This window comes from Grampus griseus (genome assembly GCF_964374135.1).
Source record: "Grampus griseus genome assembly, chromosome: 3".
In the NCBI taxonomy this organism is placed as follows: Eukaryota; Metazoa; Chordata; class Mammalia; order Artiodactyla; family Delphinidae; genus Grampus; species Grampus griseus.
In genome coordinates this window covers 32,214,607-32,231,232 of record NC_139019.1, presented here as the reverse complement: position 1 = coordinate 32,231,232, position 16,626 = coordinate 32,214,607, and the positions used below count along the sequence as shown (strand labels likewise).

The window sequence follows — 16,626 nt, the reverse complement described above, 5'->3', positions numbered from 1 at the left end:
TTCCTTCGTTCGGGGAAGAGAAAATTTGTTCTATCGCCTTTGCCAGGGAGTTTCATAATGAGGCACACCCGAGAGTGGCCAGGACCCCCTAAATGCCTGCCTTAGCACGGTCAGGGCTGGTGATGACGGACGTCACAGGGCTGAGCCTTCAGGACTAAGTGAGAAAGTGGGGACCCAGCTGCGTGGAAAGGTTGGCTGAGAGGTGGAAAATGAGGTAGGCTCTGATAGAATCAGCCCACCAACGGTTTTGATTAAGTCCCCCATTACCATGAGCAGTCACCTATAGCTAACTTAGTCTTTATAACCTATTGTTCTCTGACAGCTTTCATGTGCATAATACTTTGAATTTTTCAAGATCTTTTTGCACATTCCCTCTGTTGGCTTTTCATAAAAATCCTGTGGAGCTGGTTAGGGGTGGTATTACAGTCACCTTATAGATCAGAACTGAGTGAAATAAATAAGGCTATTTGACACATTTGTTGCTAGCAGAACTAAAATCCAAGTTTCCCTGACTGATAGAAACTACGTTTTTTTTTACCCTGCCACCTAACCTTCTCTTTCTCCCCATATACCCATCAGCACTGACGTCACTCCCCCTACATCACTACAAAGACCACAGGTCAATTCCCTGACTTCAAAGCAAAACTAACCTTAGAAGATGAAACTCCTTAAGTAGCTATTTATTACCCAAACATTTGAATTAAGAGCATAGAAGAGTAGCATAAATTAGTAACTAAGATTTAGGCTTTGTGACCGCCTGGAGGGGTGGGATAGGGAGGGTGGGAGGGAGGGAGACGCAAGAGGGAAGAGATGTGGGAACATATGTATATGTATAACTGATTGACTCTGTTATAAAGCAGAAACTAACACGCCATTGTAAAGCAATTATACTCCAATAAAGATGTAAAAAAAAAAAGAGAGATTTAGGAAGAGGTTTCAAAATAACATGTTTTGTTATAGTTATGATATTGTTCAATACCATTGATATTACATATTTATTTACTATACATCTTCATTATGCTTATATGGGGCTATGGGACTATACCAAAATTGAACTAATAGCAGTAAACATCCTAATCACAGCAACATGCTTCTAAACTGTCCAGTCTGGAAAACCTCAACAAGTTTTATCAGAAGTAATATACAGTCAGATTCTTTTACACATGAAAGTCACAAGTACTCATAGTAATACATTTATACTTGTTTTCATTTGAAGGACTCTCATTTAAGTTCTCATGCCAGGAGAATTCACCTGTATCACACGTATTTCAGCCTCTTGTCTTGTAGGAATCTGAGATTCTCCACAGGTGTTCTGGGAAATCCCCAACCCATCTTGCATTCATTGAAAAAAATATAAATCCAAACCAGCTGTAAATGATGTGCGATACACAAGGAATGACTTTTGTGTGTGATCTAAGCATAACACCACTTCTGTGGAGGGAGCCTGCTCTTCAGTTCACTTGGTAGATTGGAACTGCCTACGGTTCTAGGTGCAGGTGTGAAAACAGGCATCTCTAAGTGCTGCCAAGGAACACATGCTTTTTATTTCCCAGGCGATGACATTCCATCCATGAGAAGTTTTCATGTTTCTTGGCAGAAAAAAATACTGGCTCATTCTAGACTAGACTGGCTGTCTCTGTAGTAGTGGAACCAAATCAGAAGTTTTGAAACATTTCTTCCTTAGTTGTACTTTAGACTGCGGATCAGCTTCACCGTAACTTTCCAGATGGATCTAGCCTACTGGGCAATGTGCTGTTCTGTGAAACAAAAACCTTCAAGCTGGGGTATGTATAGCATGGGGTACAAAGTGACTTTCCAAGGGGGAGATAGGTGAGTTTTATGATAATAGTTTCCTCAAGTAAGTCAAGCCTTGTAAGTCAAGTGGTCTCCGATTCTTTTTACCAACAGCATTGAGTGATGTCCTAATCAATTGTCAGGTAATGGACTATAAAAATAACTTTTAATGATAGACTAGTATGTGTTCTTTTTTGGGGGGGGGGCATAAAACTCAGAAGATCAAAGAATTGAGTGACATTGCTGCGACAAAAGTCTTTCTATTCTTATCTACTTATTTATGTGAGTTAAATTTCTCAGCATTTACCTCTATAAAAATGGAAAGTAGAAATAAAATTGGTACTCAGCCCTATCTTTTTCTAGCAATAAGTAATATTCACCCATGGGTACAGTAGCTAATCAATTAATAAAAAGGAAGCCCCATTCATTTCATTGAGAGATAACTATCCAATAAAATTTTACTTAGATTTATTAACTATTTTTAAATTTTAATATACTGAAATATACTACTAATAATGGTAAATCAAATCCAGAAGAATTTTTTAAATACTTAGACCTTATGGTCAAAGGATATTTAATGTTTTAAAATTTTCAATTAATACCTTTTTCACACAGAAAAGTGTGAAAAAGTGATCAATTAAAACTTCCAAGCATAAAACTACATTACATTAGGTTAAAATTCTGGAGCAGAAATGGAATACAAATATAGATTCAAGCATAAAAGGGGGATAAGGGCATATGGGATATCTCCCTATCGTCCACTCATCTTGCCATGAATCTTAAAACTGCTCTAAGAAATAAGGTCTATTTTTAAAAGAAGAAAGAATCCAAAGGAATACCATAAAACATCCAACTGTTAAAGAAATATAAACATTGTAGTCACTTGATACCCATCATCACTATAGAATTTATATTCCATTGGATTTATTTTTAAGAGGCAAAATAATTATATTTTAAAGCATTAAATATTTACAGCTTGCTGAGAAGTTATATCCTTTGCAACTACTTAAACTTAAGAGGGAACATTTTAGATGTCCGACTAAAACTGTTTAAGGAGGCATAGTTTATCAACATTTTTAATAGATTAGACATGCAGAAAAATCTGAAGACCGCTACCCAAAAACATGCCGTATACATTTCCACCTGCAGAATTTTGCACCCTCGTTCCTTCTGCCCTTCAGGCCCCATCCTTCAAAACCCAAATCAAAACCTACTCCTTCTAAAACCCTTTTGATGACCCTGCCATGGGGACCTCTTCCTCTTGGGAACATTGTACATCACTTACCTGTACTATTCATTTGGCACATGTATATTCGTCCTTGAACTACTGTTTGAAATTGGTAATTATATCCAACCCCTTACCTTGAATATAATTTTAATGAGATCAAGGACTGTATTAACTGTCTTAATATTACCCACTGTTTATTACAAACACTACACTATCCGTAGATATAGTACTCTTAAGAATTCATCACCACTATAAGCAAGGATGAATGTCCTTATTCACTGAACACGAAGAGGTGCAGCGTCTCCGTTAATGAGATATATGGAAGACAAGTTCACTACAAAATAAAGAAAATGTACTTGAGGTCTTGTTTAAGAAACCAACACAGATCATTTGTTTCCAGTATTCTATGTCTTTGTATTGAAACCTTAGTAATATTTTTTAAACTATTGCTCACATGCCTGTAGATGCAGGGATGGGTGAAAAATTAAAGCCAAAATTTTAATCTCCCATCCAGGATAAGAGATTTAAGAAAGTAAACTAGATATATAGTGTTTCTTTTTTCCTCTCTTTTTTATTCGAGTGACTAGGTCTAATTTTTGGCCCTTTATTAGAAATTAGGGCCATAGCGTTTTTCATGAAAAGTATTTTTGGGAGAGCAAAAAAGTGAGAACGAGTTAATTCTAACTATACAGTCAGCCTTGAGAAAGGTATTCCTGAATCAGTTCCTTAACTTGCCTTTCATTCAAATTGAGCTATAATGTTCATTTTCTGTGTAGATTCAAAGTTTATTAAGAATGTGCTGTTTATATAAAGATGTTTTTTAACTAACCAACTGGCAATAGGATACTCATCCACTTATTTTCCTTGCATTAGCAATGGGTTTGCAGTAAGTCATCCACACTCTTTGACAAATTGCTCTTGAAACCAACAACCGGCTTTGTAATCCAGCTCATTGGAGTTAGGGATGTGGTCCAGAACAATGGAAGACTTTATGCTTTTGTGCCAAGCTAAGTTATAGATGTGAGGAGCAAACCTCCATTTGGCCCTCCTGCCCTGGGGCCATTTATTCCAGATACAGTCTAGACAGCAATGACTATTTCTCCAATTAGTACTTCACAAAGAATGAACTGCTTCTTTTGCATACATTGGTTTTTGGCCTACGAATCAAAGTAAATACTTTTTGGGCTAAACAAGATTCCTATTTCTGAATTAAAGCTTGCCAAATGAAAATATTGTGCTGGGAGAAAAAAGTAGAACATTTGAGAATGCCTTGCTGGATGATGACATTTTAGTGTTCCTCTTGTAAGTATAATAGGAGGAAAATAAGCCTGGAGGGAACAAGTTTCTTGACAATCAATGAGACAGCTGGAGGGAAAGGTTTAAGTTTAAAGAGAATGGAGAGAGAAAGAGCCCCAACGTTGATTCACAGATTAAAAATTATATGCATAAGTTATTCTGCCCCCATGAGATGCTCTGTTCTCAAATAATGTAAAGCGGTGGTATTAGCTCACCAAGGGAGGCTAGCTAAGGGTTACATCAGTGGAGTTCCACTCTTGAAGCCAGATGGACCCTTGCTTCCTACTTACTGCATTTCTTTCATGGTGCTCAACGGTGCCCTAGTTGCCTAGAAGAGTTTATAAGACCTTCTTAATATGTACTTCCCGCCCAGGACACAGAGCAGAGGTGACCAGGCTCTTGCTTCTATTCCTGATTATATCCCATCATCACATGGGTGATGGGGACATGAGCTGAAGCTCTCTTCCCCCAGTGACTGAGGGCTGCCTCGCGTTAGCTCCTGGTGTCTCCACGCCTACTGTTACTCTGTTCACTCAGGATCAACGTCTTAGGGATGGATCCCCTCACCACCCCTTTCAACAACGAGTACTACAACGGACTCTGTGACCGAGTTTGGGATGGCAACAGCTTGACGTACTACCGCAGACCCTGGAACGTGGCTTCCCTGGCCTATGAAGTAAGTATCCTCAGAAGAAAACACATTGTTCAGCTTTAGCTGAAAAATTGTTTCCATAAGTTTCCTACTGAAAAATATGAAAACTTCAGTAGAATGAAAATTTAATGTGAACTGACTTAAAGAAGAGGAGATGTAGCTTGGGTCTCTTTAGAAAATATGCAATAGGGCTTCCCTGGTGGAGCAGTGGTTGAGAGTCCGCCTGCCGATGCAGGCGACACGGGTTCGTGCCCCGGTCTGGGAAGATCCCACATGCTGCGGAACGGCTGGGCCCGTGAGCCATGGCCGCTGAGCCTGCGCGTCTGGAGCCTGTGCTCCACAACGGGAGAGGCCGCCACAGTGAGAGGCCCGCGTACAGCAAAAAAAAAATATATATATATATACATATATATAGTCTACAATCAATCTTCAGTAACATGCACGCAGTGATAGAGTTTTGGGAAATACTTAAATTCTGTAAAAAGAATCATCTAAGGTTCTGATGAAACTAAAAATTAAATGAGTGCTGATTTAAGGACAGTGTACACTGCTTCTATGCTGTTGAGGCTCGGTTTTCACTAACCTACCAATGAAAAACCATCTTTACACTTGTTTTCCTTCACTAGTCCCCCCTGTAAAACCTGCTTGACTAGTGTGAGTGGCTGTAGTCACTCACCTCAAACCCCTCCAGTTCTGGTGAAACTGTTTCTTAAAGTGATTTTTACTATACAAAATGCTACCTCAAACCTACCACCTTTCTACAAGTCACCTAAATTCTCTAGAGCCATCCACAAACTCTACCTCCTCATTCAAAGGATTAATATTTATCACCTTTAGAGATATTTGGGGGGCTCTAAACAAGATATAATAAAAAATAATAGTTTATTCTGAACCAGTAGCTACAATAATCTGTTTCTCTAATTGGTCCCATTGGTGACCCACAAAATTCACTTTATTCAGTCATTCCAATGTCCTTCATTATCATTGACACTCCCACCAGTTTGAAAAACATATATACTTTTCAATAATTGTAGCTAATATTCCTTTTATCTCTAACAATGTTGTAAGTCAAGCCCTACCCATTGCAGCCTGAAGTGATCATGCTCTCCCATGAATGCTAACGACTTAATGTCCCTACTTATTTGACTGGCATCTTTTTTCACATATGACCACATTGTCATATTTTTGGTGCCTGTAAGTCCAGAATAAAATCAGTTTCTCACAAATCGCAGGGAATAGTTTGGAGTATTGATCTTTCCCATCATGCTAGGTTAACCTTCTTTAAGTATATGTCTCGAGGGGAAGATTATCATCTTTCTAAGAAGAATTATACATGTTTTACTTTCTTCAAAAGAGTATGCCAAAGATAAGAGAACCTCTGTCACTTCTGATGCAAGAAGGGTTATTGTTGTGTTGTTTTATTTTTTTAGTTCTCAGGTCTGTGCTGTGCAGCCTTCCTGTCTTTGTCACTGTCACCAGCCTCCTAGCTTCTCTGTAGGGTTAGTAACGGGTGTGAACCAAGAAGTGAGGGCTGGGGGCTTGCCTGGGACTGGTCTTGAAGTTGCATTGGGAGAGTAAGCATGCTGTTTTCCCTTATCTACAACCCTGGAAACAGATGTACTTCCACATTCAGAGGGTTTGGATCTTACAAAGGTGATGTGGTGCTTACCCTGTATATCACTTACACCCCAGGCGGAGTTGGGAGCAGCATCTTACGATCAAACACATTAATGTCTGTGGCAAAATTAACCCATGTTCACACAAAGTGGAAGAAATGAAGACGATAACTTTTTATCAGTTCAGATCAGACGAAGGCCTTCAAATGAGCTTTGGCATCACGCTTAGAAAAAAACCGACAGGGATTATGGACCTGAGTATTAATTTGGTGCCGCCTGAGAAAGAGCGCTGATGGAGTTGGCTGGGGGCTTGTTAAAGTCCCCAGATCACACCCTTGGTGCTAGTAATACTGATGCTCCCCTTATTCTAATCTGTTATGGTCTTGGAAAATGAAGAGCTGAACATAAAAGAACGTGCGTGAGCTTCTCGAGTGGACACCTCGATTTTGACTCCTTAGAGAGGGCTACTTTCTGAACTTTCTAATATTCAATGACATACTTGACCTACTTTTTCGTGTATGTTATTATTATAGTGCCTGAAGGCAAAGAATGCATATTTTTCTTCCTTCTAGCTATTACCAATACTCAATATATGTATAGGGTAGGTGCTCAACATTTTACTGGATGAATTAATTTTTTAAATCTTGTTTTAGTTACTTATTGGCAATAACTTACTGTCTTTCAGTTTTTGAAAGAATTCTACGGACCTATCATTCCATGGGGAATATCCCTTGATAATGACACCTTACTCTGATACATTCACACTCCCTCAGTGCCTCTTGTTTCAAATGCGGTTCTGGCTCTAGAACACACTGCATAGGTTAGAATCCCAACTCTGCCCCAAACAGGAGTGAGATCTGGGCAAATTATTTATCCTCATCATGCCTCAGTTTCCTCATCTGTAAAACAGAAATAATAGTGCCTACCTTGTAAAGATAAATGAGTCTATGTATGTGAAACATTCAGAAAGTTATTGGCACTAGCAAACACTCAATAAATATTTGCTGTTCTTCACAGGGAACTCTCCTTAATGCTCTGTGGTGACCTAAATGGGAAGGAAATCCAAAAAAGGGGGGATATATTTATACATATAGCTGATTCACTTTGCTGCACAGCAGAAACCAGCACAACATTGTAAAGCAACTGTATGCCAATAAAAAAAATATATTTTCTATTCTTTTTTAGAATATAAGAACACTTAGCTATGGTAAAAGACTTAGCTATGGTTAAATACATAATTAGTGGTTACATTCTAGGTGAAAGTTTACTGGCTGCTTTGTAAGTACTTTGTAAGTAATGATCAAGAACAACTGAAGCTTGCAATTATGGGGGGAAAAAGTGATGATTACATCTAGGAATTAGTTCCTTTTCACTTGTTTTTCTTTAGTCTTCTCTGCTTTTGTTGTTGAAAGTAACAACTTGTAAATCAGGTTTCAGGTTTTCATTATAATTCTCTTTAAATCTGGATCTCCATGAGAATGTAAGATTTTGTAAGTCAACAAAGGTTTGTAAAATGCACCTGGATTATAATCATCCTTTCCACCCCAAATCCTAACAAAATCCTGAATAACTTTTTTTTTTTAAAAGGGCTTCAAATGCTTGGCTTGTTTATTTATTTATTTATTTTTGGCTGTGTTGGGTCTTCATTTCTGTGCAAGGGCTTTCTCTAGTTGTGGCAAGTGGGGGCCCCTCTTCATCGCGGTGCGCAGGCCTCTCATTATCGCGGCCTCTCGTTGCAGAGCACAGGCTCCAGACGCACAGGCTCAGTAGTTGTGGCTCATGGGCCTAGTTGCTCTGCGGCACGTGGGATCTTCCCAGACCAGGCCTCGAACCCGTGTCCCCTGCATTGGCAGGCGGACTCTCAACCACTGCGCCACCAGGGAAGCCCCCTGAATAACTTCTATATCATGTGAATTGCCAATAATTTCTTGCTATCTCTTAACTTCCTATATCTGTCCCACTCAAGTCACTCACATCTCCAGCCACATCCTTAACCTTGTGCTCACCAGAACTACGCTGCCTCTGAAATCTGTTGCTTAAATTTGGTGACGTCTCCCTGCAGCCTGCAGGATAATAATCAATCCCCTTGGCACGGGGACAAAGGTCATTCCTGATCTGGTTTTTGATTGCCACGTTACTCTCAGCTGTCTTCTCTGAATCCTCCATTACATGCCTTTTCTGCAAATTAATGCAATAGCCTTTGCTTTCCTTTCTGTTCTGGTCTTTGTTTTGCTGTATCATATATACCCTTAGTTGAATTTCTAGTCATTTTATTTACCATATAATCCTGAGAAACTAACATTGTAAAGCAGGCTAAACAAATGATTGTTGAATTAATAAATAAATGCATTCAGTATATTGACACTCTTCTTTCAAAAAGCAAATGCTTTTTTTTTTTAAGGAAGGGAAGAACCCATATTCAAGAAAACATATAATTGGAATCGTCATTAAAGTTGACAGCAACTGAAAACAGAGGCTTACTAAACATTTCAACTACTCTTTCTACTGTTAGCTTGAGCCCATTTAGAAAACCTGGGGCTGTACAGATAAAATTTATTATATACACAGTGATTTATTTATTACATAATTTACATTTACATACATGTACATTTACATGTAAATTTACATTTACATTATTACATATTTATTACATATTACAAGGAATAAATAATACTGTGCCTATAGAAACTGCTATCTTGAAAGGAACTACAGCCTACAATGAACTTATATGAGGTCAAATTTGGAGTCGTAGGCAGGGGTCAATTATGAAGGTGCTCGTACACCATACTAAGTAACTTGGGCATAATCCTGAGCATGGTAATGGAGCCACTGAGGAGAGCAATGTGGTCATAGTTTCATTTTAAATCTTTGTGTTTTGTGGAGATGAATTTTAAGGAGACAGTACCAGAGATAATAACAGAAGGAAGCTATTTTATGGTCCAAGAAGGAGATGATGAAAAACTGAACTGTGTCTATAATAGTAGAGGCTGAGAGGAAGAGATGAGATCCAGCTCAGTTTTGAGAACTAAGAGTTCAGTACAGAATTGGAGATAGTGGAGCATATGGTCAAGTGCCCAGTTCTGAATAAAATTCCCTGGATTTGAATTCTGATAAGTTCCTTCCCTTACCATCCATATGACTTCCAGGCAACTTATTTATCTTTCCTGAACCTCAGTTTCTTATCATAAAGTGGTATAATAACAGGATATACTTCGTAGGAATTTGGAAAGGTTAAATGTGTTAATAAGTGCAAAGTGCTTAGAAGAGTGTCTAACACAAAATAAACCCACAATAGATGAAAAGTATGGAGACCCCCAGTGGATGATAGGCCATCAAAGAAGACCTGAGAAGTGTGTGTGTGTGTGTGGTGTGTGGTGTGTGGTGTGTGGTGTGTGTGTGTGTGTGGTGTGTGTGTGTGTGTGTGTGTGTGCGTGTATGTTGGAAGGGGGAGTAGGGGATCTACCAAAAGAAGAGTTAAATCCAAGAAAAAGATAATGATTGACATCTGGATGGAGTTATCTTGCTAAGAGTAGATTATATGAATGTGAGGATGGAGCCTGAATTGGAGGCAGAGATTTAAGTGCCATCAGCATAGAGAGGATCACTGAAGTCTTGACAGTGCTTGAGATCATCCAGGAGGTGTACAATGAGAGAAAAGAACATAGAGAATGGAGTCCTAAAACGCACCAATATTGAAGATCTAGGCAGAGAAGATGATCTCTTGAAGATAATTGTATTCATTATCTGTTGCTAAATTTCAAAATACCCCCAAATTTAACGGCTAAAAGTTTAGGAATGTGGGTGTGGCTTGGCTAGGTACTTTAGCTGAGGATGACTCATAAGGTTGCAAGCAATCTGCTCTTTCCTGGTTCCTTCTCTCAATCAGTGAGAGATGGCTTTAATAATAATAGTAAATAGTATTTGGTTTTATCCTTTATTTGTACATACAAAATCTTAGTGGCGTCTTTAACAGTTTTCTCCTTACCTTTTATTCCCGCTTGCTCTCCAAGCCTCCTCAGTTTGAACTTTGGAATGTGTGTTGAGGTGTTCTATCTCCTCCACTCCCAGTGCCAGAGTAATGTTTATTTCTTTTCAAGAAGCATTAGCTGATAAACCTTTAAACAGGATAGATTTCACTAACTCCTATAATATGCCTGGCCTCCTGGAAGATGTAAGCACCCTTGCCCCTCTCTCTGATTTCTGCTTCTCCAACATCTGTTTATTTGGTTCTCGTAAAGAAACTTGTTTCCATCCGTGTGTCTTCCTACTTTCTATAATCTTGCTTCTTGACCTCTCTTCAAAGACTTTTGCTCTTCTCTTCAAAACGATTCTACATATTTGTCCACCTCTGAATGCCTATCATTCAGCTCAGACTTCTTTTTGATGGATGGATTTTTGGCTTTTCAATCCAGCTCTTGTCTTTAGGTTTTCTGGGGTGACCCCACCCTCACTGTTTCAGACTCTACTCACTACTACCATCCTAGCATTAGTGAAAGAGGACCATTCAACAACGTTCTAATTGACACCCTGACCAACATTCCCTTATACCTGCAAGCAATCCTTCACACTGCTAAGTTGATCCCTGCCCAGTGCCAGTTCCTTTCTAACCAGTTCAGGTATAAGTGCAAGAGCCTACAAATTACGCCACTCCTATCCTGCAACAAATTAGAAGCCAGTGAGCTAAGAACACCTTAGCCTTCTAGAAGAGTGAGGGAGACGTGGTTTCCTGGTGCCATTTTGCTCAGCCTTGGCACTTGTCATCATGGAAGACTGAGTGGGATTGTCTTCATTTGCTTCTACTAGTCTTAGATTTCAAGGCAATAGAAATCTTATTCATTTTTCTTTTTTTTTTTAATTGAAGTATAGTTGATTTACAATGTTGTGTTAGTTTCTGGTGTACAGCATACTGAATCACCTTTATATATATATATATATATATATATATATTTTTTTTTTTTTTTCCAAGGCCATGTTCAGGGCAACATTTTCCATGAATCCTTTCTTCATTTTACCACTTAGAACTTGTCAAGCCCTCTTTGGCAGTATAGCATAAGAATGAACAGCTCTACCCTGGAATCAAACTTCCTGGGTTTCATTGCTGGCTGGGCCACTTCCTAGCTGTATGATTGTATGATCTTGGACAAATTTTTTAACCTATGTTTTCTTATCTGTAAAATGGGGATAATTATAGAAATTACCTTAAAGGTAGGAAGATAAATATTTATTCTACATAAATCACTTTGAACAGCTGCTGCCACAGAGTAAGCACTCAATACATATGAGTTACTATTGTTAGCTGTATTGGATCTGCATATTAAATTTAATACGTCTTTATTATAATCTACTTTTTGTCAGGCACTTTACTAAGTGGTGAGGCTATGGAGGCATGTGGGTAAGATGGATGTGGTCCGTGACTTCTTGGAGTTTACCGTCTGAAGGTCTATTAAATAAGCCGTTATAGGGCTTCCCTGGTGGCGCAGTGGTTGAGAGTCCGCCTGCTGATGCAGGGAACACGGGTTCGTGCCCCGGTCCGGGAAGATCCCGCATGCCGCGGAGCGGCTGGGCCCGTGAGCCATGGAGGCTGAGCCTGCGCGTCCAGAGCCTGTGCTCCGCAATGGGAGAGGCCACAGCGGTGAGAGGCCCGCGTACTGCAAAAAAAAAAAAAAAAAGCCATTATAAAAGGGAAGCATTTTTCATTTTGTTTTATTTTAAAAGAAGAGCCATGAGAGCTTATAGGAAACAGATTTGTTAGTCTGTGGGATCAGTAAAGGTCTCCCTAAAGAAGTGATGATTAAGCTGAGACTTGAAATAGAAGTAGGGATTCACCAGGCCAGGGGTATATAGTATGTGTGTGTGAGTGTGTATAATGTCTGTGTTATGAGAGGATGGGGGAGGCTGGAGGATTAAGGAACATTCCAGAAAGTAAACGCAGCATAAGAGAGCCCTGTGGTGGGACGAAGCATAGGCTATGGAAATAGAAAGGAGGCCAGAGGGCTGGAGTACAGTCAGGGAGAGATTAACTTGGAATAAGTCTAGTTTAGACTTTATCTTAAAGGCAGTGGGAAGGTGGAAAGATTTTAAACAGGGAAGTGACATGGTTAGGCTACTCTTCCCTTTGCATTGAGCATTTTTCCCAGCGTGCCTTTCTTTAACGAAAATTATATACGTTTTAGTCTTTCCCATTAGATGGTGACTTTAGGTTTCTTGTCTTAGTCTGTTTGGGTTGCTATAACGAAATACCAGAGACCAGGTAGCTTAGAGACAACTGAAATTTATTGCTCACAGTTCTGGAGGCTGGGCGTCTCAGATCAGAGCACTAGCAGGGTCGGGTGAGGGCCCTCTTCTGGGTTACAGACTTCTCGTTGTATCCTCACATGGTTGGCAGGGACTAGGGAGCTCTGTGGGGTCACTTTTATAAAAGCACGAATCTCTTCAAGAAGGCTCCTCCCAAAGGTCCCATCTCCTAATACCATCCCACTGGGCGTTAGGATTTTAACATACGGATTTAAGGGGAGACATAAACATTCAGACCACAGCATTCCTCGTGCAGAACAGTCACCCAGTGCATGCTACTGAGTTCAGTCTGTGCCACTGACTGAAGAGATGAGTGTCTCTTTCCGGACAAGAGTTGCAGCCTGTTACAGAGGACCTCTGGAAAGAGAGTTTGTTGAGATTTACAGCCCTCCCGTTGATGCCTGACAATAACCAAGTTGGCAAAAAAAGTTTTTATTTGTTTCTTTCTTTGTTTTATTGAAGTATAGCTGATTTACAATGTTGTGTTAGTTTCTGGCATACAGGAAGGTGATTCAGTTTTATTCTTTTTCAATTCTTTTCCATTATAGGCTGTTACAAGATATTAAATATAGTTCCCTGTGCTATACAGTAATACCTCGTTGATTATCTATTTTACGTATAGTAGTGTGTATCTGTTAATCCCAAGTTCCTCATTTATCCCTCCCCCCTCCTTTCCTCTTTGGTAACTATAAGTTTGTTTTCTATGTCTGTGAGTCTGTTTCTGTTTTGTAAATAAGTTCATTTGTTTTAATTGAAAGTTTTAATTTTTAACTAGATTACTTAGTTTTTCTATGCAAAAATGAATGTGGTAAATAAATAAATAAAGTCCAAACCACATAAAAGATGATGCAAGAAAAAGCAAGCCTGCTGTCACTCCAGGTATCCATTTACTCACAGTTCCCCTTACCCAGGGCTATCACTCCATGATTTGTCTATTTTTCCGGTAATTTTCTATGCACATAAAGGCTTTTTTTTTTTTCTTTTTTTTTAAAATAGGCAGTAGAGTGTAAACGTTAAGAGGCAGTTCAGGGCTCAAGTCCTGGCCTTTCTACTTATATTAATTAACATGTACAAAATGCTCAAAACAGTGCCTGGTCCACAAGGCTTCAGGAAGGCTTAGCTTTATCATTTCTTTCCTTCTTTTTCTACACAGATGGGAGTATATGGTGCATCTGATCTGTTATGCAACTTGCTTTTTAATTATTAATATATTAACTCTTGAAAGCTTGCTATGTTCTAAGTCCTTCATATGCTTTTTTTCATTGACTCCTTATAACAACCTTTGGTCCAGGCATGAGTATCCCGATTTTACACACTAGAAATCAGACTGGGCACAGAGAGGTTATCGTGTAATGTTCTCAAAGTCATCAGATCTGTATTTGAACCCTCTCAGTCTCACTTTCTTGCCGTGGCTCAACTTCTTTGTTCTACTCCCTTTCAAATAAGTTGCCTGATTTTTGTCTTCTCCTGTTTATTTTGGGGTTTTTTTGTATGTTTTCAAAAACACTTTGCTATTCTCTTTTAGACCAAAGCCGACAAAAATTTCAGAACTGAATATTATGATGAACAGATGCGAGTATTCACAAGTATCATCCAAGAGAAGAAATCAAGTTTTAATGCAGGTTTATCTCTAAAATACACACCTCGTGAAGCAATTGGACAGCTTGAAAGTACAGATTCAAAACCTTCTGGCAAAAAACACTTTCCACGTCTTTCAAATGCCCAGGGTACCTTTCGATTTACATATGCCTCAAATGAATCTTACAAACAGTTGTTGTCATATTCTTCGAAGAAGGTAAGACCAAACATTTAATATAGAGAATATAATGGAATATTTTTCAAACTAACCAAATGTCCTCTTTTAAGTTTAATCGTTTAGAGCAGATAGAGCGCATAAGAGAAAGAAAAATAGTACTCAACAAATCCTCAAATGTGTAGGTAGTTTGAAGGCCCAGAAGAAGAATGCTAACTGGAGAAAAATCTCTTCAGTATAGCAGTAATAAGTGGGTGAGATGTTTGTGGCTGTCAACAGAACAAGCATATTAAGAGTTCAGAGCATACTTTTTAGGACTTCCCTGGTGGTCCAGTGGTTAAGACTTCGTGCTTCCACTGCAGAGGGCACGGGTTTGATCCCTGGCCAGGGAACTAAGATCCCACATGCCGCGTGGCACAGCCAAAAAAAAAAAAGGGAATTCAGAGCATGCTGTTTGACTGAGATTGTGGTGATAGACTGTTTAATTTATATTCTCTTCAGAAGTACAATGAAAAATCATACTAAGGAATTTTGGTAATTCACTGTAATGTCTTAGAATGATGGCTATTTACTTACTGTAAAGTGTATTTCTAGAGTAACGATGCCATGAAATTGTACGCATTGCATATGAAATTGGTCTGCTTACTTTGTAATCATACCTTTAATTTGAGACTTTGAAAATGTGTTTGTTTTTTAATATTTAAGCCAGATTTAGAAGTTTGTTTCATTGCCTTTGGAATAAATATAGAATATATTTTCTGTAGTCAGTATGATGCTGGTAAAATGCTCACTCTTTCTTCTCTAATAATACAGTCACCTATTTAGATACCCTTCTTCCACTTAAAAAATAATACTCATTCACTCTTAGTACTTATACTATGCCTAATTGTATAATGGGTTGATCAATACATTGCCTCTATATCCACATGCACACTCACCCAAAGGGTGCAGTTGGAAAATCTTTTAAGTCATTCAACAAATATTTAATTGTGGACTTACTCTGTGGCCAGGCACTGTTCCACGTGCTTAAAATACATTTGTGAACCAAACTCATAAAGAGTCTTCTCGTGAAGCTGAAAGTTTAGCAGGGGGAGATAGACAGAAACAAACATAACAGTAAAAAAGGAAGCTATATAGTATTTAGAAAATGATAGATGCTATAGAATACAATGAAATGTAGAGTAGCATAATGGCAATCAGGACTCCTGGGCAGATGGCAGTGTTAAAAAAGCAGCTTAGGGTAGGCTTCACTGAGGAGATGAGCTCTGAATAAAGATTTGAAGGAGAGGAAATAGTCAAATAGTTATATTTGGGATGATATATCTGGCAGAAGGATCTATTAAAGACAAGTCCCTAGGATGGGAACATACCTGCCCATTGGGCCAAAGTGAACAGAAGGAGAAAAGGTTAGAGAGGTTACCTTGAATCAGATCATAAAGGGCCTCACAGCCTGTTCTAAGAGTTTGGTTTTTTCAGTGAGTGACATGAGGGACCATTGGAATGTTTTGAATAGAAGGTTGAAATATTCTAATATATCTTCAGTGATTACTCTGGGTACTGTTGAGAAGAGATTATGAAAGTTACGAGCAAAAGGAAGAAGGTTTGTTAAAACTGTTGCAAGAATCCAGGTGAGAGATGATGACAGTTCAGAAAGGACAGTTGTAGAGTCAAACATGATTCTACAAACGCCAAAGTTTTTGGCCTGAGCAACCGGAAAGATGGAGTTGCTATCAACTGAGATGGAGAAAATTTCAGGTAGAGAAGGTTTGGAGAAAAAGACCAGTAGTTAAGTTGTAGTTAGATTAAGTTTGAGATGTCTATTAGACATTCCACTGGAGATATCAAATAGGAAGTTGATGTTATGAGTCTGGAATTTGAGAAAGAGGTCTGGGATTAAGCTCTAAGTTTCAGAGTTGTTAATATATAGAAGGTGCTTAAAGTCATAGGCTTTGGTGAGACCACTAATGAAGTTAGTGTGGATAGAAAAGAGAAG

General features: G+C 38.8%; 1 protein-coding gene across 2 annotated transcripts in view; it reads left to right on the top strand.

Annotated features, from left to right (window-relative positions):
• C9 (complement C9) overlaps positions 1 to 16,626 on the top strand; it is a 49,386-nt gene that overhangs the window by 16,591 nt on the left and 16,169 nt on the right. For both annotated transcript variants that reach the window (XM_082652270.1, XM_082652269.1), the window contains exons 5-6: positions 4,856 to 4,994; positions 14,406 to 14,675. In XM_082652270.1, coding sequence (XP_082508396.1) covers positions 4,856 to 4,994; positions 14,406 to 14,675 — 409 coding nt within the window. The remainder of the gene's footprint in view (positions 1 to 4,855; positions 4,995 to 14,405; positions 14,676 to 16,626) is intronic.